At 38.8% G+C, this 23913-nt stretch overlaps 2 protein-coding genes across 17 annotated transcripts in view; one reads left to right on the plus strand and one right to left on the minus strand.

Moving 5' to 3' along the window:
- The window catches only part of CCDC83 (coiled-coil domain containing 83), a 34666-nt gene extending 31774 nt beyond the window's left edge, over positions 1-2892 (plus strand). For all 5 annotated transcript variants that reach the window (XM_041118576.1, XM_030043187.2, XM_041118575.1 and 2 more), the window contains one exon: positions 2531-2892. In XM_041118576.1, the coding sequence (XP_040974510.1) occupies positions 2531-2563 (33 nt within the window). In that variant the 3' untranslated portion in view covers positions 2564-2892. The remainder of the gene's footprint in view (positions 1-2530) is intronic.
- Positions 2893-3181: 289 nt separating this feature from the next.
- The window catches only part of PICALM (phosphatidylinositol binding clathrin assembly protein), a 69490-nt gene continuing 48758 nt past the window's right edge, over positions 3182-23913 (minus strand). For 2 of the 12 annotated variants that reach the window (XM_030043178.2, XM_030043182.2), the window contains 9 exons: positions 20033-20140; positions 18971-19102; positions 18853-18883; positions 17914-18013; positions 16308-16331; positions 14202-14261; positions 11903-12007; positions 5565-5667; positions 3182-4621 (listed from right to left, as the gene is read on the minus strand). In XM_030043178.2, coding sequence (XP_029899038.1) covers positions 5575-5667; positions 11903-12007; positions 14202-14261; positions 16308-16331; positions 17914-18013; positions 18853-18883; positions 18971-19102; positions 20033-20140 — 653 coding nt within the window. In that variant the 3' untranslated portion in view covers positions 3182-4621; positions 5565-5574. Of the gene's footprint in view, positions 4622-5564; positions 5668-11902; positions 12008-14201; positions 14262-16307; positions 16332-17913; positions 18014-18852; positions 18884-18970; positions 19103-20032; positions 20141-22783; positions 22865-23212; positions 23318-23913 lie in introns of those variants that run through there. The other 10 variants (XM_030043180.2, XM_030043183.2, XM_030043173.2 and 7 more) reach the window with 9 other exon arrangements.

A 23913-nucleotide genomic window follows, 5' to 3' on the forward strand; every position in this document is an offset into this window, starting at 1 on the left:
TGCCAGAATAAGGTCAAGGCAGAAGCTAATGGACTGAAAAGTTACACTATAGTGACAAGCAAGGAACAGAGAATCTAATGGTATTAGTGTCTTAAGCCACTGATGTTTTGCAGCTGGATATTCCTCTGAAAAAGGCTTTCCCTTGGATTTTGAGCCCACTCTAAAAGTAAGGATGTTTCTTTGTAATACTACGCTTCAGAGCTCATGTTCTGCAGACTACCACAAACACTACGTTGTTTTAGGATATGACATGGTAAAAACATGCCAACAACTGTTCCTGTATGTGGCCCACAGAACATCTCCACTGAGCCATGGAAAACTGGGATTTGACACAGTGCTGGATCTTTTCCTCACTTTCAGTGATTGAAGTGCAGCAAGAGGCTAAAACTGTATCAAATAATGCTTTTCTAGAAAAACAATACTTGGGCAGTTGCTGTAGCTGGCATGGGGAAGTTCAGCAGTTACTTACCACCACGAATGAAGCAGGGAGCCCTGCTATGAAAACAAACCCCAGCTCTCCTCGTATACCACAGCTGCTGGAGAGCCAGAGCAACATGCTTGCATCCAACACATTTTCAGTACCATTACCAGCTCACACAACAGAACTTTTAAGGACATGGGCTGGTTGTTCCAAGGCTTTTTGATCTTTGCCTCAGGAAATTTCAGCAGCAGAGAAGCAACAAAAGAAATAAGAAATGTGTTTTACTCAACTCATAGACTGATTTGTTATCTTGGGCAAGTCATCTCCCACTAGTGAAACAGATATAGTATTTACTCAGCCTTCAGATACAGAAGGGTGCCAGGTGCGTGGCAGCAACGTTACACCTTCAGAGGAACCTGCTCAGGGTTCTTTCCTCCCCACTCATTCTCCTGATCTAGTCAGGACTAGTAGGTACTGATTGGCCAAGTCCCTTCATTCTCCAGTTTGAACGTGAAGAACTTCAGTAACTCATAGATTGTTCTTGTTGGGCAAATTCAGCAAAATATGTCAAGACTGTTTCTGCTCTGTCCACTGCAGTGTGAGCGAGCTGCAAAGGTCGAGTCAAAACATTGCCAGTAGGCTAAGGAGAAAGCTCTTATTTAGTTTACATATATGCTCCAATTAACATTGCTTTTTCTTCTGTATTCAGCACATTTCTTCACTACCCCTCACATTATCTTGTCAATCTTCTGCTCCCATCAGCATCTCCTATCTTTCCCAGTGTTTTTGGCACCCAATTCTCATTCTTCTGCCACAATCTTTATCTCAACTGTCATGGCTTTCAAGTTGCAATTCATTTATATCACTACAAAATTTATACCAGGCTCTGAAAACAGACACTTTTTGTCTAATAAAAGATGCAGGGTTTCACCCTGTCCTTTGTTGCTGAAGGGCTGTTTGGCAGCTGGGAGAGTCTGTGACTTATTCCAGTAGCTGGTTGAATGGCCCAACTGATGTCACGTAAAGTCACGCAAAGACGGTTTTTAAACGTCTCCTGAGGTACTGTCAGTGTCAATTTACTAAACAGAACAGTTCAGTTTGTGACTTTGAAACAAAGAACAGAAGCCACAAAAGAATTTAGATTTGGCTTCAGATGAAGATTCTACATTTGGGCTTTTAGAAAACACCTGAAGTGACTAGCTGTTCAGGTTCTTGTTCTGGCAATAGTAATTGTCTCCAGAGGTAAATCCAGTTGTTTTAATTACACAATTTTCTGAATAAAAAAAAAATTCAAAAATATTGTGATGATTCTGACACACTGGTTTCCTTCACAAAGCTCTAAAAGGAACCACGTCCCTCTAACAAAGCACTACAGCCTCCACGGCTTGCTAAGAGCAGGCAGCTTTCCTAGACAGAGTTTGCTCTTCTAGATTAAATAAATAGCCTTTGAACTTAATTTTGAAGAGAACCAGGTTTTCATACCCCCCCCCCTTATTGAAAATGGCCAGTAATTGAAAGGAAACATGTCTATGAGCTATGCTTTTAAAATTAAGCTACAACTGAGCGTTATTCCAGCAAACATGCTTATTAGGAAAAAAGTAAATGGGAAAATAATCCTCAGGAAAATTCTCAAGCCAGTTTGTCTCTGAAGAGTAAGGCAAAAGCAAGGTTTATTAGCAAGGCCTCCAACAAGAAAGTTTAACCTGCACAGCAGCTGTGTTAAAGAACACAGAGCAACTATGAGTGAGCAGCAAAGGGTAACAGATGAATTCGTCATCCCTGCAGAAGAGGTGGTTTTGTTTGTTTGGGGATTTTTGACACCTGCATGATTTGCAACCTCAAGTCCACAGCCCCACAAAGAGGGTCCAAGGGATCAAAAAGATGCAAAAACTAAGCAAACAGATCTATCCTCAGTCAATAGCCTCAAAACAGAGATTGAAACCACTGTTCAGAGAGCATCACAGACCTAAAAAGACAATGAGGTTGTTGTCTGTTTTTATCATAACCCAGCACACTGGGCGAGGAGGAGGAAGGTCTACCTTTACCTTTCACACAAGCTCTGGACTACCAATTCAGCTAATAGGACACAAACATGCACCTTTTTTCCAGCTGACCCCCGATTCAGGCAATTCATGTTTTTGATATTCTGAGTGCAAGCAAAAACTAAAAGGAAGTTGTTCGCTGGTGGTACAGTCCCACGCTGAAGGCCTCAGTTGTAGGAAGGTAAAGATTTAAGCAAGCTGTATATGAAACTCCCTAGATCTGGGCATGAGCATTATATACTCCACAAGTAACAGGGTTTTTTTTATTCATGCTTTTAGAAAGAAATTTTAAATCTACTGATCTGTACTGATCATTTTATGATGTACAACCTTTGGGACAAGCCTCAGATAGTTGAGAAGAGGAAAGTTCCACTTGTGTCAAATCTCCCTGTGATGAAAACTAGTGTCTAATTGCAGATGACAGTCTCGGCAAACTGTTCAAAGCTCCTCCGGCATTATGTTCTGCTGGAAGGTTAGGGAAGATACCTAAATAACTTTGGGGGGCATATTTATGCTTCTTGCTCAGTTATAAACAGTACAAGTTTATTGCCATGAATATTTTGAAAAACTAGAAGATCATGAAATATCACATTAAGTAAGGAATCCATCATTATAGCAGAACTAAGGCCGTCTACTACAGCACCAGCAGGAAGATGTTGTATAGATCACGTCATTCACAGATTCAGTGCTGCACTTCCTGTAATACAATATGCACGTATGAAATACATTTGGTATTTTATTAAGTAAACAAAGCAATTATCAGTGCACATTTTAAGCAGCAAAAAGAAAAGAAGCACCTCAGACTTTCATACCGTAACAAAAGTTCTGTGGAAGCTGCATTTTATTTGAAAATCCACCCATTTTTGCTAACATACATTTTAATATTTTAAACAAAAATAGAATCTGCAGAGACAATGCAGCAAGTATGCTTAATTCATGTACAGAATTGCTTTCATATCATTGACTATCCTTCTGAAGGCCCCACTCCACCCAAAAGTTATGATGTATTTACACAGAGCACCGATCAACAGTGCTACTTTAATTCTTCGTTAACTAAATACCCACTAGACATATGTAAGGAAGCTACTTCCCCTTTTTTACTTTGAAAGGTACAGGATCATAAACATGGCACTAGCCAAATGAAAAGGCTTTCCCCACCCAACACACAACACCTCAGGTTTTTTACAGAAAAGAAGGAAAGTCTTAAAGTGAAAGCAATTCCTCACATTCATTTTGGAAAGGCCTTATAATGTCAAATGTAAAAATAATGACATGCCAAGCACAAAGCAATAAAGTTCCTTCCCAATGCACTAATGCTGAATTAAAAATGTAGTGCTTCTTCTAGTCAGTTAACTGTTCCCTTGCAAAATCCTAGGCACAGAATTGACTATAAGGATTAATGCATTTTACAGCTCTTCCCTAATTCCCATATATACTGAGAATTCATTAGATTCAGACCTTTAAAATATTTAGTGCTCTGTATGTCAGCTGAAAAGCATTCTGAATCAGATTCATTCTTTGTGGATAAAAATCAGACATACTGTATACATCCATACTCATTTTTATAAGGAGGTTTTTGATACAATATTAATGTTAAATTGATAATCATAAATAAATACAAACAATAATACATAAGGAATGTCTACTGCAAACTGAATATATAATTTTTAAAAAAAGTTAATTTCCATTACTGCTGTGCCTACATTTGTGAGGACTGAAGAAAAGGTAACTGCAGAATTAAGAGTTAGGATTTGACCCTCCCCTGCCCAAAGTCTTGTTTCGAGTTACGGTAAAGGACACACCTCCATTCCAGACAGCATTTCCAAACACCAATCTCAATTTCCAGAATAAAGGCTTCTCTTCATATGTTACCAATTATGGATATTATTAGAAGCTGAAAGTATTGACGTGTTAGTCACCAGGACAAAAAGTAGATCTTAGTCTTAATTCATGGCAATTCTTGGCTTTGTATTGTATATTGATGTTTTCTTATGGAGTTGTCCCAGGTTCCTTCATTGGTCTTCATCATTTCACTGCATCACTTAACGGAAGAGGAGAGTTTGAGAGACTGAAGTTCATTTTTTCCTGGAAGTGAGGGTTTACATCTTTTTGGAAACGTTCCTTTCTCTTCCATCTAACACAGTTACATAAACTGAATCTGGAAAGATTAAAAACCCTCATGTTAACATCCAACAGAAGGAGGACTTCACTAAAAACCTGTGCTTTCTCCAAAAGTTTCCATTCTTCAAATGCCCAAACTACCCCAAGATCTGAAGTTTTGAACAGAAATAAAAATTTTACCAGGGCCAGAAAACAACCACAACCCATCAGGATGTTTTTCCAACTACACCAGCCTTTGGAACATCTCTTTCCATTAAGCTGGCTTATCCAACAATAAAAAGACCCTACTTATCCATGCAACATTGTCACCAGTGGCAGCGTAACACAGATCAACATCATTATGAAGAAAACTCACGGTCATTTTTCATGCTGAACCAGAGGAAGTGCACAAAGAAAAGCAGATGCTGTGTGCAATAAAGCCTACTCTTTCTTTACGCTAGGCGTTCTGGAATTTTTTCATGTTTTCACTCATTTTAGTATTCAATTCCCACCTGCCCCTGATTGATGAAAAAGAACAGAATTCCAGTGCACATCTGTACCAAAATTTAACCCTCGCACACATGAAACGAGTACCTCCTTCTGCATAAAGTGAACTCTTTGGTCAAGCAATCTGGTGAAGTGCACCAGCAGTCAGGTGTTTGCTGCTAACCAGGAACCCTGAACATTTTCCTGATGAAACGGTAAATACCAGGTAGTGCCAGTTCCTTCTCCCTAACTGCAGCAAGTACCACGTGTGCTGGCTCTTGCGGTTCAGACGGGAACTATCAAACTTTATTTCGAATGGGCTTGATCGGGCCTTTAAACCGCTGCAGTTAAGTATACCGAGTTTCCAAGTCACTTCCACAATGCTTCCAACTCAACATGACTTGTTTTTATTTTCTTCAGAAACAGTTCTAGTCATGTTAATAAAACTTGAATTAGAACTTTAATTTTGTTCTGTATCACAAAAACCAGCATCTCCCCAGAATAATGGACAATACCTAAGTTGTTCTACAAGAAATCCTGGAGAGAGAGCTCTGCAAAGGGATCCTTTCCTGAGGCTCTGTGAGGACTCTGACTGGAAGGGCTGGATGCTGCAGACAGCTAGTAGGAAAGACGACAGAGAAAGGGAAAGAAAAAGAAAAAAAGGTCTCAGAATGACAGAATATGAAAGCTGAACGTGTAATGAAAGGACAAGGGAAGGTTAAGAGGCAAACTTGGCAGAAATCAACTATTAAAACAAGGTGTTTGGTCATATGGAAAACAGAAAGCCTCTTCAATGGTTGGTGTAATGCAGAAACAAGCTGGACGTGACCCTCCAGAAAGGAAACTTCAATTGGCATTTGCCAAATAAGCAGATAACCTCACACTTTCACAGCGGCTTTCTTCAAAAGATGATACAAAACATGAAGCCTGACACTCCCGTGAAACAGGTTAGCACTCTCCCCGCTTTACTGGCAAAACTACGTACTGGCAGGGAGAGACGGGACTGGGGGTCTGGCCAGAGCATGGCAGCTTGCCAGGTGCCTTCTCCAGAAGAAACAGCTCTCAGCATCTTTTCCTCTCAAAATAGCATGTGTATAAAAAGAAGCTGGAGAGCAGACAACAGATAATTGTCACGTTGGGGCCTAAAAGGAGAACATGGGATACATTCTGGGGCTAGAAAAAAAAATACAATAGATGAGAGTTTGTTAACTGCTGCCATTTTAGGTGAGAACTGAAGACTGAGACCAGTAGTCTATACTATCTATACTAACAAAAATCACGTCCTATAGCCATGTATTTAAAGCACCACACGACAAATCCAGCCATATAAAGCACATAATTTACAAGTAGCTAATATTGGCATTCCAGCTGCTGCTGCTGGAAGGGACCAATAATCTGCAGGCTGTAATTGCAGGATTATCTGCTATTGGTTGATTTATTTTTTTTTTTTAGCTGTTTTCCTTCTTTGTTAGTGCTTTCCCAGTTATAAATGGTGCTTTATTAAATTCCATTTGCCTTCCCTCCTCATAGAACTTGCATGTTTTTGCAGTTACAAGTAAAAGTCAGCTTTCTCCATTTCAGGTTCCATCACTTTTAACAGTTTACTCGTAATTGAGTCACTAATCGCCACTGCATACTTGCACTTCATACCCATTGCAAAAAAATGTATGAAGACGTATTTCCTTTGGAAATACTGAATGCCTGCCAACCTACGCATGACAGGGAACATGCTTATGGGAACTGCTTGCAGAAGTGCCCAGAGTGTAAATATTGCCATTGCAAATTTAAGTTTTTCACATTAATGTCTATCTCAGAAACCACATGAGGAGAAGGAGTTCTTTCAGGATCAGTCCCCTCTGTCTGGGTTGGAATCTTTATCTCCCTCCCAAAACCCCACTCCCAATGGGGCACTCGAATCCAGTCCCCATAAACAGATTATGGGAGAGTCATGAGACAGAATGGGAAGTGCTTGAGAAGCAGTTTCAGGATGTCAGAAGTTCCCCTTTTAAACTCGGTTCTTCCCTTTGGAAAGCCGTAGCTCAACACACCCCACCACTCTCCAGGATTTGAGCCAGACTAATGATAAAGTCCAACAGTCATAACTTCAGCAAGGCACGCCTGCTGCGACTTGATTTCATGAGACATTCTTCCTCTTCATGGTCAAATGGCTTGAAGTCACATATTAGAAGTCCTGTGAAATTGAGTTGGCAAATCTCCAATTGATATCAAGTCCAAAGTAATGTCCCAGTTTGAAAGCAGTGTGGAAGACTGGTAGGTTTAGAGCTCTGTCATTTGTGCAACATCAGCATGTAACCAGAAAGAGTGGTGAAATTTCAGAAAGCCTGTTCAGGTTAAATACTGGGGAAAAACTTGATGATGATGCTTCCTAGATGCCACAGCCAAATTCAGACAAGACACAGTACCTTAACAGTAAATACGTATTTTAATGAGATTCCTCTAATTATTAAAAAGGAGGCCAAAAAAAAAAAATGTGGAAAGTACAGTTAGACAGTTTCCTACATTGCATCTACCCAGAATACTGCTTATAAATATACCTGAAAACCAGAACCTACCTTAGCAGTTTCTAAGGAGAAGCATTTAAAACAACAGCGCTGGCCATCAGTTTCTCTAGCACTAATAATGTCTAGAACTGTGGATTTAGCCTCCTTACTGCCCAGCGCTTGCATGATCTGAAATGCAGCGTACTGTGCTGGATCAGACCCAAAGCTCAGTCTCACCTCCAACAGCAGTTGTCACTTCTTACTGCTTCCAACAAAGACATAAACTCCCCAGAGTCCCAGTAACACAGAAGAACCCATCCATAAGCGAGTGCTGTGCTGATTCCCATCCTTAGCTTAATACTGATTTCTCATTAAACAAGTCTGTCAAGCTGGTTTAGCATACATTTTAGGAATAATATGCCAAAAGGAACACCTGTAAAGTCTACTTTCTGGCACAAGTCTGTCCTGAACTTCATACCCTGTTCTTCCAGTTTCAAAAAAAGAAAACCAAACCAAAAATCAAAACAAAACCACAGTCAAAAAAACCCCCACAAACCCAACTTACTCATTTGCACATTTACCTATTCTTTATCACCACCAGGCGATCACTCCTACTACTTTTTCTGTACAATTCAGTGACGTTAACAACTGCCCTGTTACAATTCACACAGATGCTAGCAGTAGGCTGAGTAATTTCTTTATTCTATTTTAAATCGTAAAATTTTCGCTACCCAGCTGCTTCCCCTCCTAAGGCTATGTCATTTTTGGGGTAATCAGACCAGAATACGTAACACTTAAAAGGCATACCACTGATTTGTCAGTATTGTACCATTTTGTATTAGCCAACACGATAACGTTTTTGGTGGTGGTGAACATTCAAGCACTGCTGTTGTGCACTACAACACTCAGGTCTTACAATGGGTAGTTATATTCCAGCTAACCGTGCATCATTCGGATCTGGCTTGTCTGAAATATTCTGCATTTGCTGTACTGCATCATGTCTGCCATCACCCTGGCTACTCTTTAACCTTGTTTGGACCATTGATTTAGCCTGTCCCTTCCTCATACACACACACACACACACTCTCCCCCCACCCCCAGGTAAAATTTAATCACGCAACTCTGACCATTCTCACTGTTCTGGGTAGCACAATATAATATTTTGCAGTGAGGAAAGCCTGCTATTTTATCATGATGAAAACTATTACTTTCTTTCTCAAGGAAGAAATACTGACTATAATGCAAGGTAAGCAATTTCCAACAAAAGCACACACTAGTTTCTTTTAAAACTACAAATATCTTCTACACCTAGAAAAGAAGCAACTGTTCTAGTCTCATTCTCAATTGTTTCAAATTATTTTGCCCTTAAAAAAACCAAACTACCCTTGCTTTTGGTAGCAATTAGAAATAAAGTTGCATGCATGTAAACAGAACACTTGAAACAGAAGCAAAATAGGTATGTCTGGAGGTAGGAAAAGTATATTTAAGACAAATCCTTAAGAGTATCAAGTTAGGAACACCAGTTTAAATTATAAAGAAACTGGACAACACTGGGCTGCCTATTTTACCAGTTGGTGTGCGAAGTAGGAGGAGTTCCCACCACACTACAACTTGGCAATATAATTTTTCAGCAACAACTTCATATCTGTCATTATGCTTTTAAGTACCTTCAAATTTCTTTAACTGCAGACAGCAACCAAGATCTATCAGCACACTAGAGGTAAGTGATAGAATTTGGTGCTTTAAACGTAAACATGAAAAACAACTTAGTTTTCGGCAGTTGTGATGACACCATGGACAAAACCTGTATCAGAGTAATGGTGTTTAGAGTGATCCACCTGGGCTGTAGGCAGTTTGACTTGTGTGCCTTTCAGATAACCCTTATTCATTCTTTAAGATTTGTTAACTTACCCCAAGAACACACATTTTTATTTCTTTATTTTCCTCTTTCTATTTCTGGCACAACAGGAGTATTAACTAAACCTAAACAGAGAGCTCTCAGAAGAACCTCAAGACTAAGCATACAGTAAATTTAGTGTAATAATACTGTAATTCCCCTCTGTGGCTACACGTTAGTAAATGCCATCTCTGCCGTACACAGGGAAGCAGCTCTCACATGCAGCTTTTGTTTCATTTAAGTTGCTTTATTGATGCCAGACTTCTGAAAATTCAACACCTGCAAGCAACGCAGACTGTGTGTCTTGGGGAAAATCCTTCCTGGTCACACAGCAAATGCCAGTTCAAAGGGTGTGTTTTCTTTCAAATTAATTCTCACAGGAGCCAAACATGTCAGATAAGCACAATAAATACAGCTCTACACACCTCACTTGTGACTAATTCCGCTTTCTCCTGTTATGACAGCCAGCTGGGATTCAACCTAGACCAAGCCCTGAAATGTCAAACAAAGCAGAAAGGCTCGCCTAGCATTCAGACCTACCTACCTGTTTATAACTGAATTAGGCAGGTAGGCAGATTTATTTATTTTTTTTTAAAAGGGACATTTCAAAATTGATGTTTTGGTAATTGCAGAAAAAGCCTTTTATCCTTGGGAATCCTTTAACTTGTTCTCTATTTAAGTAGTGTCATAAACACATTTTTTTCCCCCTTGAAATAGCATAAAACCCATGTACAAGATACCGTATCACTTGTCTTAAGTGACAGTGAATGTGCAAAGCAGCTCTCAGAAGTCCAGAAGAAAGTCAACTGAAAACTGCATTTCTAGCTAAAAAAAAATCTAACAGCACCTCTTTCAGATAAAGCCTTTAAAACAAAAATTTTAAAGATCTATCCACAAGGCTCTATTTTGAGGAAGACAGTAGACATACTGCCCACTGGCAGCACACAGCATAGCCTCTCCTGTTAAAGGATCAGATTCAAGCATTGGAAAAGGTTTGAGGGTCTTTTCCCTTCCAACCTACTGCTGAGTTCTTTTCTCTCCACACTCTAGTCCCAAACCCAAACACATACACCAACGTATACCTAAATGAAGTTATACATGCATGTTTTTAAACAAGTCACCTGCAAAGACAAAGCTCTTTATAGTAAGATCAAGACACAGTCCCAATATATTACATGTTCCTAATAGAGCCATGATGTACAGTGTCAACTCTGACAAAGACACATTTGACTAGTAAGTAAAAATATGGTGTTAATGCTGGGGTTCCAATCTGCCAACTAAACTTGGCTCTGCCTCTGACTACAGTTTACAAACACAGTCTTAATGATCTCAATATTTTCTGAAAATAGGATGAAGGTGTTCTATGTTGTCCAACCCCCCTCCCTCCTATTGTTTTTTAATGTTTTTCCTACTGCAAAAAAACCCCCGTATCTTCAGATGGCTATTGGGTTAAAAAAGTGAGTTCAGATAGGAACTTCCCAGTGACTGAAGTCTGCAAAACAAACAATAAAAGGTTCATATTTAACTCCAGTATTGATAAAGTCAGGTCTTAATGTTCATCAGAGTAACCCTTCAGCACACTCTTATTCCAGTACGTTAGGTAATGAACACAACATATCACAAGAAGCAGAAAAGCAGGCAATTTAAGGAACACTCCATTTAACATAACACCTTACTTAACAGGGAAAGGCCAGGTAGACTTGTATAGCTATTATGTTCACTATGCTGTAAATACTGTCTTCTGCAAAAACACGGAGGAATAAAAAGACCTTCGGAGAATACAATGGCGAAAACTAGATGAAGGTGCCATGTGCCTCCCGCTGAGTGGTCAGTGCTAACAACCAGGTGTTGGCTTGAAGTTTCACCAGGTTTGACACCATATTCTTTTCAAACCCATCTATAACATTCATAGACTTAAAAGGCTACATACACCCTGTTTGTCCCCTGCAAAATGCTGTCATATAAGCATGCAGCTTACACTGAAAAAAAAAAAAGTTTACAGCTACTGCCAGTCTTGGTTACTTTATAATCTAATACTGTTAAGTGTAACAGGGCAAAGAACTGCCACATACACTTAGGAAAAAGCTGTAATAGCACAATCTCACAAAGCCACACTTGGAGATAAAACAGCAGAGAACGCAAACTTTGGGAAAGAAGCCTCTCTTCAGCAAACGGCACAGACATTAGCTGTTCTTATCCTTTCGCTAAAGTGTTGAGGATCATCTCAAACACGCTCCCAGAAAAAAACCAATGCCTTAAAACACTATCCTCTTTGCTTCTGTAAAACAGACTTGATGCTGCCAACCTGGATATAAGAAGCTATGAAGCAATCCTTACACGAACTACTGCGCTTGTGCAACACATTTGTCCAACACAAAAAAATATTAAAATACTTTTAAAGAAACTGACCCAGCTGTGATTTGTTCCTAACACCAATGATTTTGAATATACACACCTGTGCTCCCGGTACAGGGCCAAAAGGGTTTGGTGGTCTCATGACTGGCTGACTGTATATTAAAGTTGGCTGTGTCATTACTGGTATGGCTCCCATCTGTGATGGCTAAAAAAATCCAGACAACATCAAATCACATATAGCATTAATACATTGCAAGTATTTAAGGAGAGAAAAGAAAATGGTAAATGGGTGAAAAGTCTTGGTCTTATTTGATAAATGCAGTCATACAAGGTCTTTCTACAATATTGTGCAAATAAAGGTTACTACAAAGGAACATCAGAGTCTTTTCAAGGAATACTCTCAATAACAACTGAGCCCATTTAATCTCCTGCTGCAAAGATGTGAAACACTAAAATACTTGTTTAAGCACAAGCATTTGTGCTGGTCCTCTTGCTTCCAAAACTGAGGTCTGACAACACTTCCCTGTCTGCCTTTGAAAGCACGAGAACAGTTTTACAGATATCAACGCAGAGCTGACAGAGTTCAATAAAAATTGAAAACTGAGAACTGTATGTACAGCTAATGTTAAGTCATTATGCAATCAAAGTCTACAGTGTTACTGACACTCTGGCCGAGCCAAATTAAGAGTTTAACATATATTAATGGTCTTAGAAGCCAGGTTTTATTTGCTTTACATAGATGCCCACTCCGGCGCTGCTTTTGGCACTCCTCTCAGGCTTGCGTTGGTACCCAGCAGCAGCCCCACTAAAGCAATCCCCACTCCAAGCAGCTTTTCCTTGACTAATCCTGGTACTCCTCCTATCGTGCCAACCAGCTGTTTGGACAATCCCATGGCGAACCCATTCAAGAAACTGACCCTGATAAAAACACCCTACAAAAAAGTAAGTTAAAAACAACTGCTGGCACAACGAAGGCACAGGAACCAGCAGCCAGGGAGTGCAAAGGAACTAACGAAACTGCCCGTCCCAGTACGCCCTCACCAAGGGAAAAGCCTGCTACTAGACTGCCGCTTAGAAATGGCCACGCTCAGAACTATGGTACCTACTACTGCTTTTAGGAAAAATGAAACACAAGGGCTGTAAAATGGGTCAACGTTTCAGAGATTCCTAGCAGGAAATGTCCTGAGTAAAGTCTGAATGAGCCAGGAGAGTTTTCAGGATGTGTTATAAAGCCTGGTGGTCATCCCGTAATGGCCCATCTCACCCGCCTGCTCAGACGTTGCACGCTTTTGAACAAGTAACAGCAACTCAGGATAACAGAGCTGTGGCTCCTATCAACTCCAGTTTCCATTTCACATTGGCATTTAAACCCCATAATGAAAGTTGCTTTACGAAACATGCAAGATTACTTTCTTTACACTAAATATGTTACCTTCCCCAGCTGCTGAGTCAAAATAACTAAGAAAATGCTTCCAGTACCATCAGTGCAAAGTTGTGCGGATCAAGTTTGAATCAACACTAACGGTAGTTTAACTGTGACTTTGCCCAAGAACATACTACAGGAGTTCATGGATGGGTAATGGGGAACAGGATACTCTCCCAAAAACACCCTCAAGAACACAGCTGGCCACTACTGCAGTTCACTTACGGAGCATATAGCAGTTACAAATCATTAATCTAATTTGATTATATGATGAAACATTTAGCTTTTTTACTCTACTAATCTGTGAGCCATTTAGCAGAATAACTGTTCTAAGGAAGTTCTCTCTCCTTTTATTCACCCAGCAAAGCTGTACTACATGAAAACCGTACTAATAAAGAGTTGAGGTGTATCATTACAGAAATATTCTAAAAGTTGAGATAAGAAGAAAAATTTGAACAACTTCTCAGAGCAACAAGCGGCAAGGTCAGGTTTATGTTGAAAGTCTTCTGGGACTGGTGTGTCACCAAGAGATTTGATTCTCAACCAACACCACAACACACGGCAGTGTCACAAACTTGCAGTTTTGTGGCATTGATCATTACAGATACCTTTTGCTGAGGTTGGGAGCAAGTATTTAAGGAAGGTTTCACTTCACCGATAAAACATTCCTGTTGTCAATGTAGCTATCTATGATACACTTATTTCTACGCCAATAAAGCCCACCGAGAATAGACAATGTCTTAATTTTAAAAAGTTTATGAAAAACCAAGTTATGTAGGAAAGGGCAGACAATTTCAGACAAAAACCACTGAAGCAGTTCAGAAAATAGGACTTAATGATTCGGTGAAGAATAAACCAATAGAAGCTGAAATTCAGTCTTCAGTAAAATAGTTCAGAAAGACAACTGCTACCAAACCATAAGCAATCAAATGACACACAGCATCTGACTTCTTAGAGTTGCAGGAGTTCCACTCACCATCCCATAGCCCATCATTCCTGTTGGCGTTGTGGCAGGATATGCCATTACAGGTGGTGCCTGGTGTGAAAAACAGTGGTGAACTGAGAGGAGAAGAGATCAGCTGCGTACTGGTAAGGCATTGCTTTCTAAGGGTCAACTGCAGCACTTAGCTTACTATGAATATAGCACAGAATAAATAGGGTTTGCAGTCTCGTGTTAAGAGTGTATCCAAATTATTTCAGATAGAAACTTTAGCTTAGGTATTGTTTTCCAGGCGATCTTCTAGGCAAATCTATAGTTACATATTTGCTTTTAACCTATTAGGATTCTGGCTGACTAAACTAAACTGCAAGCTACCATTCTCTCAGCATCCTCTTTAAAGAACACAGTATGAGACAGACAAGTTTGAGAGAGAAAATTCAGGAAGCAGAAGCATTTTTTTAATCCCATGAAGTATATACTTATATTTCAATATCAGAAGTAATGGTGCACAAGGAGTCTTAAGAAAGAATTTTAAAGACTGAAAGACCAAATTACCATTGCTTCTGCCGACATTACAGGAATTCTCTTCTCTTTAGCCAGGATTTACAGGCTATGGGGATTCTCCTATCGTGCTTCAATATAAATTCGACTCTAACATAAATATCCAACTTGCATTCCCTCTCACTCACCCACTTAGTACAGTGACTTTGAACAGGTTAAAAGTCCTCTTAGTACTTTGCAGATATGTTTATATTACCCTTAACCTAAGTTAACTTTTACGAAGTTACAGTCAGATTGCTGTCAACAAGACAAAACCTGGGGTGAAGCTACACTCTGTAAACAACTTGGCAACGTATAGGTTGAAAAACAGCTGATAACTCTTAGAAAGGAAAATATATTAAAGACAGTTCTTCATATCCTAACCATATTCTTTGCTCTACAGTTTCATTATCCACTTTCTAAATCAGTATTAACTCTTACAAGGACAAAAAAAGGTTTTTTTCCAGACTACAAATTGGTGTTTATAAATAAACACATAACTTGCTGTCTGTCCACTCCACCTCCTGTTAGTCTCTCCTTTAAGAAAAGCCAGTCTAATTTTCATGCTCTCGCTGTGGGGATTACTGACAAGACAAAGACCATATGCATTTCTTGGTACACAGAGATTATTCATACAGAAAAGAGGAAAGTGACAAAATATTAATAATACTGGATTAATTAAAGCAGATAAATTGTAATATCATGAATAGGACATCAGCAAAGCCGCTTCTGAATTCAGTTCTAAGGTATCAGCTGCCTTTTCATAGATAGTAGCCAGTATTGCTGGCATTTCAATCGCCATCAGAACAGATTTCCCCAGTCGAGAATTACCTGGACTGTGTACTATCCATATATTTCACACAGCTGGCAAAGCTATCCTGAAAATTACTACTTTTTTGTTTTGCTTGTGTAACCACACATATAAACATGCTGACTAAATTTATTTTTGAGTGCTCAAGTATGGACCTACCATCCTTTAGTTACAGAGTTACCCTGCAATAAAAACAGAATACAGGGAAAGACCAATATCACTGTTGACATAAAGGAAAAAATACTTTGAAATGAAAGACTGCATTCCTCAGACAGCAAGCACAGGTTATTGCTTGCCCTTTGTAAACTGTCAGCATGGATTTTCTTTTTTCATATGAGCATTAATGACATATTGGTCTCTCCCCACTAAAAAAAAAAAAAATTAAAAAAAAAAAATCAAGATCTACCATAAACGTGGATAAAGTGCCAAGTATAACAGAAGCCCGTGAGGTTTCATGCAGTTATTCAAACACAAACATTTTTATCTTCATTCAAAATTCACCAAGTGCATTGAAGGCAGCACAGACATACACCCCAGCTCTCTGGCAGCAAATGGTACAGTTTAAAGCAAGGAAAAATAATCTTGGTATTTCCCATGCCATCATTCGAGTCAAGAGCCTGCAGACCACCTATGAAGTTCGTGTATGCTAGGAAAAGCTCAATTTTTGGCACACCAAAGATTTTAAAATGAGAAATGTGTAAATAGCAAGAAGGTTATGAGATTCTGCAACAGCAGTGGTTAATATCAGCATGCCAGTCGATTGCAAAAAGGCTGTGGGTTGTTTCACTTACGTATTGTGGAAAATGCATGCCATTCTGTATTTCCCAGGGAGAACAATTACATAATGCAATAACACTGGATTAGAAGCAAATACTTACACAACAGAATATACACAGATAGCATTTTAGTTCACAAATACATTAAATGTTTACCCCAACACATTCTTGTAATTCAAGTCATTTACTGAGACAACATACACCTGTGATACTGTCATTGTTATTAGGTTTGTAATTGTTTTGCATAGTCCATTTATTTGGTATATGCCTTTTTTCCAAAGACGAGAAAGCCTTATTTTCAAAGGCATATTGATTTAGCAAGCAGCAGCAACTCCACAATAAATAGACCAGCAGAGGAAAACAAACTTTTTTCCCCCTAGATTATTTCCATTTCAAGATTTTTATGTTAATAGAACAGTTTCACAGGAAAAGAAGTGTCTCAACAGTATCTCTAAATAATAATAGCTGTTAAATGTAATGACTTATCACAAGAACATGTATATACAAGGCATGAGTTATTGAACAGATTCAAGCACACAAGTAAACTCAAACCACCAGTCCCTAAAGCAGTTGAGTAGTTACGGTTTCTTCAACATCTATGCACCCTCCAGTAAGGTCCACAAACGATTCTCCCTACACAATTGCAGTGAGTTGATAAGGGACACCCAGTAGGGAAGAGGTGGTGGATCCAGAGAGACAAGCTCTCTCTTTCCAAATCCGCAACGCTGCATTATTACCCTGTGGATTCAACCTCCCCCAGTCAATTACAGTCAGATGCAATAAGTCTGGGGCAGTTTGTTACCTGTTCTGTCCACATACAGTTCTCCAGGTCATTGGTGAAAGGGCGAGTAGGATTCACATGCAAAGATGTTCGGTTAGCATTGTGAAAACTACTCATGTAAACTCTTAACTTTCTTTTTTTTTTTTTTGGACATTTAATTAAGAGCCCTCGTTCTACATGCTACCCCCAAATCCTTGCTAATACTACCTGCCACAATAGACGCTATGAAGTTGATGACCAAAATTGACATGCGTTAAAAACAATTGCACACATTGGGGCAGGAAAGCAGTAGTTACGTACATTAAGAAAGCTATAGCCCATGTGATTGCACAGACACCTCTACAAGTATCAAGAGGATTAATCTCTCGGCCCATTCTCACCCCCCAAGCAGGCCGAGTTGTAATGTTATACATACTGGACATATCAGCGCACCTGAAGAAGATACTTTTCACACTTTCACTTTTCTAGGCTGCAAAGTGCCCCCCCCCCCCCCCCCCCCCCCCCCCCCACCCCCCCCCCCCCCCCCCCCCCCCCCCCCCGAATTCAGTTTTATGTCAGTTGAATGAAACACAAAGGCTGCTATCTTGCCGTAAGAGAGGCTGGTCAAACACTGCTGAAGTTTATGCTAAACCTGCACATGTCACATCACCAACTATTCACTAGAACCGCACAGCTAAGAAAAACAAACCCAATCAGTACACATCTCAAATTGACCACTTCTTCAATTTTCTACCACCCTTTTACTGCAACTAAAGATTACTTTCAAATTTCTCTGTTATACATCAGCCTGGATATCTAAGTTGCAGGGAACTCACTATTTTAGAATGAGTATTTGCTTACCAACGTTGGAGCATTCCACGCAGTTGTAGGTGCAATCTTGGGTTGCCAGTTGGAACCACCTGTTAGTTTCTTTTCACCTGGCTGAGTCCAGTTTACATCACTTCAAATAAATTTTTTTAAGAATTGTTAGAAAACATTGGATTTTTCTTACAAAACTCCCTCAGGTAAACACCGTTTCCTCTTGGAAGTGCGGCTTCTTTTGTTAGTGAAGCAGCTCATTTAGCAAAGGAGTTGATAAGAAGGTGTCATGAGAGCTTGTTTTGGCTAGGAAGAGTAAGGTAAGATGTTCAACATGAGCCACCTCAGCTTCATCTAATCTCAGTCAAGTTCCCCAGTATAGCTAAGGTAGTCTAGCTGACTTTCCTTGGGTCAAGATAGTTTAGTTAGGAGCAACTGCATACTAGATTTCTGAATGATTTCAGAGTTGGCACAGATGGTCCCGATCAGCCTGAAATTTGCTAATCACACTCTTAACTTTGCTGCTAGAGCAGATGTTCACTATTCTAGAATACGCCCCACTTCAAAATTCACTTGTCTGAAGGTCAACCACAGGTCAGAGGTTGTAGTTTCACAATCTTTAATACAGCTCTGCACACACTCAGATCACACAAACTATTTCATTTGTAAGGTGTGCTAAGTTTACCTACAGCTACAAAGAAGCATTTTGATGAACTCTTTTCCTAAACATATACAAGCCTGAAAGGAGTCAGTGACAGGACACCTTGCCTGCTGTTTTCACTGTCACTATCACTCAGTCTACAGTCACCTTCCAACAGCTCTCAACAATTCATTATACCTTGTATGAGAAACAAAGTACAATCCCAAACGTGCTCTGAAGGTTAACATTATGTTGTTATGCACAGGTTTGAACCTGTACTTTCATAAAATTTTACTATCAAGAAAAATCAAAATGCTCCACTTTTGATTAAGCATACTCACTTTTTAGTAGTTCCATTTCCAATGCCCAAATCTGTCACAAAGTAGAAAGATACTATTGAAATTCTATTCATTGAAAAGAATGAAATAAGTATTTGTATGTTAGTGGTTTAATACTTACTGCCTACAAGATTGGCTAAAGATGAATCCAGATCATCTGACACTAATTTGTTAGGTGGTACTTTGGCAACTGGAAGACTCTGGTTTTGAGAGGCCACTGTTGGTTTTAGGAGACCACCTAGTTCATCAAACCCTTGGAATGATAAACATAAAAGAAGTGATTTGAATCACAGGCCTCCCGTGAATGTCATGACATTCACTTAAAGACAGCAAGTTCAACACAATGGCTGAAGTACAAAGTTTAAACTAGTGATGCTACACTATACAAGAAGGATAAAACTTCTTATGCTTCTCGATAAAGGAGGTATTTACTACAGAAGGGAGTTTTCACTTTACTAGTTTAACCTATGTGACATCAATTTGACATGGAATGGATTCACAATGACTGCAAAGCAATCAAAATGTAAAACAAAATACAGAATAAATATCTAAAGTATTTCAATCTTATAAAAACACATATGTATTTGCTTTTAGCGGACCACTGGTTTGCCCCAAAAGAATCCAATGTCAAGAGTCCAATATCAAAAGCCCAGAAAGTATTTACTTTCCAGATGCTCAAAAGAGCAGAATGAGTACTAACTACAATCCAAATTAGCTGTGTATGTTTTGATAAATTATCAATTTCTGAATTAATCTTAATATCAAAGGAGTAGCATGTAGGCAAAGAAGTGCCAAGAATGTGTTGCACAGATATATAAAATTAAGATGCAACTTTACCTCTTCCAGCCACACTCTACAAATACAGACTTAATTTCAGTTGACAGCATGTAAAAGTGAACGCTGTTCACTGTATGAAATTTTAATGCACAAAATATTTAAGCGAAGGAAATCAATGTAAACTTTTCAGCAGGGTCCACATAGAAATAGTATGTAAGGAAAAATTATTTGACTAATAAAGAAAAACTGGATGAAGAATGCTGCTATTGACCTTTTAAAGTCAGCTTTCTTTTCTTCAGCTGGAACACTGTCACAGCAGTGTAAGTAAATACAGATTAAGAGATTTATATCTCAAGAATAAAAAAAGTTAAAGAACATATGTCATCTATTTTAGTAAGTGTCTTACCACCAGAATCTAGGACAACACTAGAAGATTTGTTTCCAAACACAGACTCAAAGTCAACATTAAGGCCAGCTGATGGCTGTGGCTGAGCAACAGGAGATGGAGTGAACCCTGTGGGGAAAAAGAAAGAAGTTGAATGTTTTTATACAGCATTTCCCTTGAATCCACCTTCTTTATGCAAGACAAATCAAATAAATATGTAGATTATTTAAGTACCACAGAAAGACTAGGAATACCTCAAAGGTCCAGATTACACCCTGACACCAAGAAGCATGTGAGAGAGAGAGCTGGAAGCAGTTTACTGAAGAGTAACTGAAGTTACTCCCCCCCAAAAATGGCTTTGTCCCAAAAACTGGACAGACAGGCCATAAAAGACACTCCTCCTCCCCCCAGTTGCTGAATCTCTGGACTAACTATTCACATCTTCCTTATTCTTTTACCAAATACTTGCAAAAAAAATTATTCAGCAACTAATCACCATGCTTCTCCAGGAAAAGAAGCTGGCTGGGTACAGCATCTCTTTCAAGATCACCTGCCTGAAGATTATTCCCTCCATATTTTGTGTTAGCTGAGCAGTTCTCTTAGATACAAGTGGAGTAAGATCCAAACCATCCCAAGATGTCTGATTAGTAATGTCTTTGATTAGACACTCTTAATACTAATAATTTCTATATCACTTAGTTATTTTTGGACACACATTTTGCAGGTGACCACGTTTTGCTGGTAAGTTTCCAGTAATTATGGCAAGATACAGGGAGTTAAAGCCAAGTTTCAACTCCTATTCCTGTCTGAACTTACTCCATTTGCCTCCTATGTATCTGTAAAGCAGTGTTCTCCAAATACACAATTTTTTTCCAATACTGTGAAAATTTATTGCAGTACAAAGCATTGCGTATGATGTTCAGCAGTATTAAGTTGATAGTTCAGTAATATGGAAATGAATACTAATTTCTTTCTAAAATTGTGGTTTTTAATGTTATATATGATCACACACACAAGCGTGCATGTGTATCATCTTGATATTCAGGCAATTACAGAAGTAATTATTACTTCATATGAAAAGCACCATAAAAATGCAATGCCATCTTGAAAACTAACTCTTCTGGATTCTAACAGAAATTTTGATGATACAGAGAAATAAAAGAAAAGGATTACAAATAGTTCAGTGGTAAAACTTCGCAGTGAGCAGAAATAACTGACCAAGAATACTTCTTGGATTTCCTTTAGCTTGCTAAGACAGCACCTCATGTCAATCTTACTGTTTTCCTGAAATAAGTCACATTTCGCTTAAAAAATTAACAACTATAGGATGCTATCCTTGAACATAAACTTCACAGAAGTTTGGATTACTTGTTCTTCCTATTTGTCTTAAAGTTGCCTTACACAACTCATAACTCAAATGCATCCGTCTCTAAGAATTCAAACAATGTACTTTTCATTAAAAACAAATCAAAGAAAACAGCATACAGCAAAACATGGGAAGCAGTAATGTGGGAAAAGATAGGGAGTAAACAAACAACAAACCAAAATGAGTATCTTTATGACAAGTATACCGTCAAGTTGTAACAAGCCATTTCAGAGACTCTGAACTGCAGATAGGAATTCCTTTGATGGGATGTCCTGCAACTCTTAAAACCGTGCCTGTACCAATAGAAAACTTGACTTACAATAGCTCATAGTTTTCTTTAGAAAATGGCCTTAACTGAAACAAGCTGAGTTTCCTGCTCTCACATTTTAGGAAGTTTCAAGCTGTAGGAAGCTAACGAGATGAGACTAGCTAGAAGACACAACAATACATAGGACTTCTTTGAATCAGCCTCTGAAAAAGATCAAATCCTACTCCTGGTATCAGCCACCAGCCCAAGGCATTTTGTCTAACATGGATGTTTTGAAAGGTGCAAAGGTCAGTATTTTTAACGGAGCTCCTTTGAGGGAATAAACCAACAAGACTTGACAGAAACTAATCATCCTCCTTTTTGTATATAGAACAAAGGGAACCGAGTCTTACATAGTATTTAACCTTTCCTTAAATGATTCTAGCTAATATCTATTCAAAGACACTAAACCAAAACGTGACTTTGTGGTGCTTTTAAGAATTAACTCTTCCACAAACAATTTATTGAAGGTATTCCTAAACCTTGCATAGCAACAGTGTTTAACACTCCCTTTTCAATCTGGTTTAGATAGATTATCATCTGTCACAACCCACAGCCCATCTAGCAACTGTCAGGATGGTATTCCAGAACCAGCATCAGTACTGGGTTACTATACAGACATTACCCAGCTGCACAAATGATTAGACAGTAATTTAATGCAGTGGATACCTCTTTCTCACGTTCTCTTGCAAAGCTTTGTACTAGTTTAGTGCACTGTTTAAGAGTAATATATCAACAAAAATGCCATAAGCAGCAAGAACATCCCAATCCCTTTATCTTGAAAGGAATCAGGGAGGGCAAGATGAGAAGATATTTGTAACATGGAAGTCTTTTGTGTGGTATGTAGCAACATATAAACTACAAGAGATCCTGAAATGGGGAGATACTCATTTCATGTTTAGGATAAATAAGCCTTAGTTTAGCACAAACTGGAAAAAATATATACCATTTGTGACAACACACCTAGCACAAGCACACGAATAAAAGTTGGAGCCACTATAATAATGCACTTCTGTAGCCAATAACATACCTACTAGTTCTAGGCACACAACACATTCATATTTCTGTGTTTGTGGTTAGGCTGTATCCCATTACCTACCTCCAAATAGACCAGCTACAGAAGAAGGCTCATTGCGGAAATGAGAAGCATTAGGGTAAGCTTGAGGACCACAAAAAGAATCTGATAAGGCATATCACACAAGAGAGAAAGCCAGGAAGGGAGAAGAGGAAGAGTTACAGAAAGAGAACCAAGATATACTGTTTATCTGCTATTCAAAAATTTAATTTCAGGTCAGTCTATAAATCCACATATACTCTAATAACATAGAACCAATGGAATGGAATCAATACACATCAGACATACACTGAGAAACAAGTTTACATTATCTATAACACAAAAGGGGAAAGCACGGTTTCAAAGTTACAGCTATATTAAGATATATACTTTTTTTTTTTTTTCCAAGCAAATGCCATGTTTTACACCCTTTGAAGAAATGAGTGTAAAAGCATCAAGGCATTTTTCTTATACCTGAAGTATAAGGATACACCCCAATAGTGGATTCATATTTGGTTGCCACAAAGGGATATTTGGTTGCCACAAAGGGATTTAGTTCAGTAAATGGATTGTAATGATCTAAAGAACCAGAAAGAGTTATTTTAAATCCACATTCACATTATCGTAGCACCTTGTTTGTGCTACAGCTAAAACTGCATTTACATTTCACATATCAATCTGTTAGGAGGTCACACTTTGGTTCTAGATGTATCTTTAGAGAATGAGACATTGGAAGGGAATGCAATTTATCAATGCCATCCATCTAGAGCGACTTCAGGGCTCTCGTGTGACGAATACTACACAAACCAGCACGTGCCACAAAGCCCCACCAGGCTCCTTGTTCACAGCCCTGCACTGCCACAACTTTTTGTATGACTGCAGAACAAATTATACAGAGAAAACAGATCTGATTGAATAATAACCCTACTAAAAAAAAAAGCTATATTTCAAATGATCATTCTACATTCACGTGAACCATACAAATTTTATTGGAGACGAGGGCAAGACCGATTATTACGCAGTAGTACCAGCTTAAAGTATTTGTATACTACTGCCTCAGCCAACTAATCCTCCCTGGGAACCAGTTCACAGCAAGAGTTCTCATGCTTGAAGATCTTGCTTTCTCTTTCCACTAACCAAATACAAGCTAGGAAACTAGTTAGCTAAGGTGACAA

The sequence above is a fragment of the Aquila chrysaetos genome, chromosome 19 (assembly GCF_900496995.4).
Source record: "Aquila chrysaetos chrysaetos chromosome 19, bAquChr1.4, whole genome shotgun sequence".
In the NCBI taxonomy this organism is placed as follows: domain Eukaryota; kingdom Metazoa; phylum Chordata; class Aves; order Accipitriformes; family Accipitridae; genus Aquila; species Aquila chrysaetos.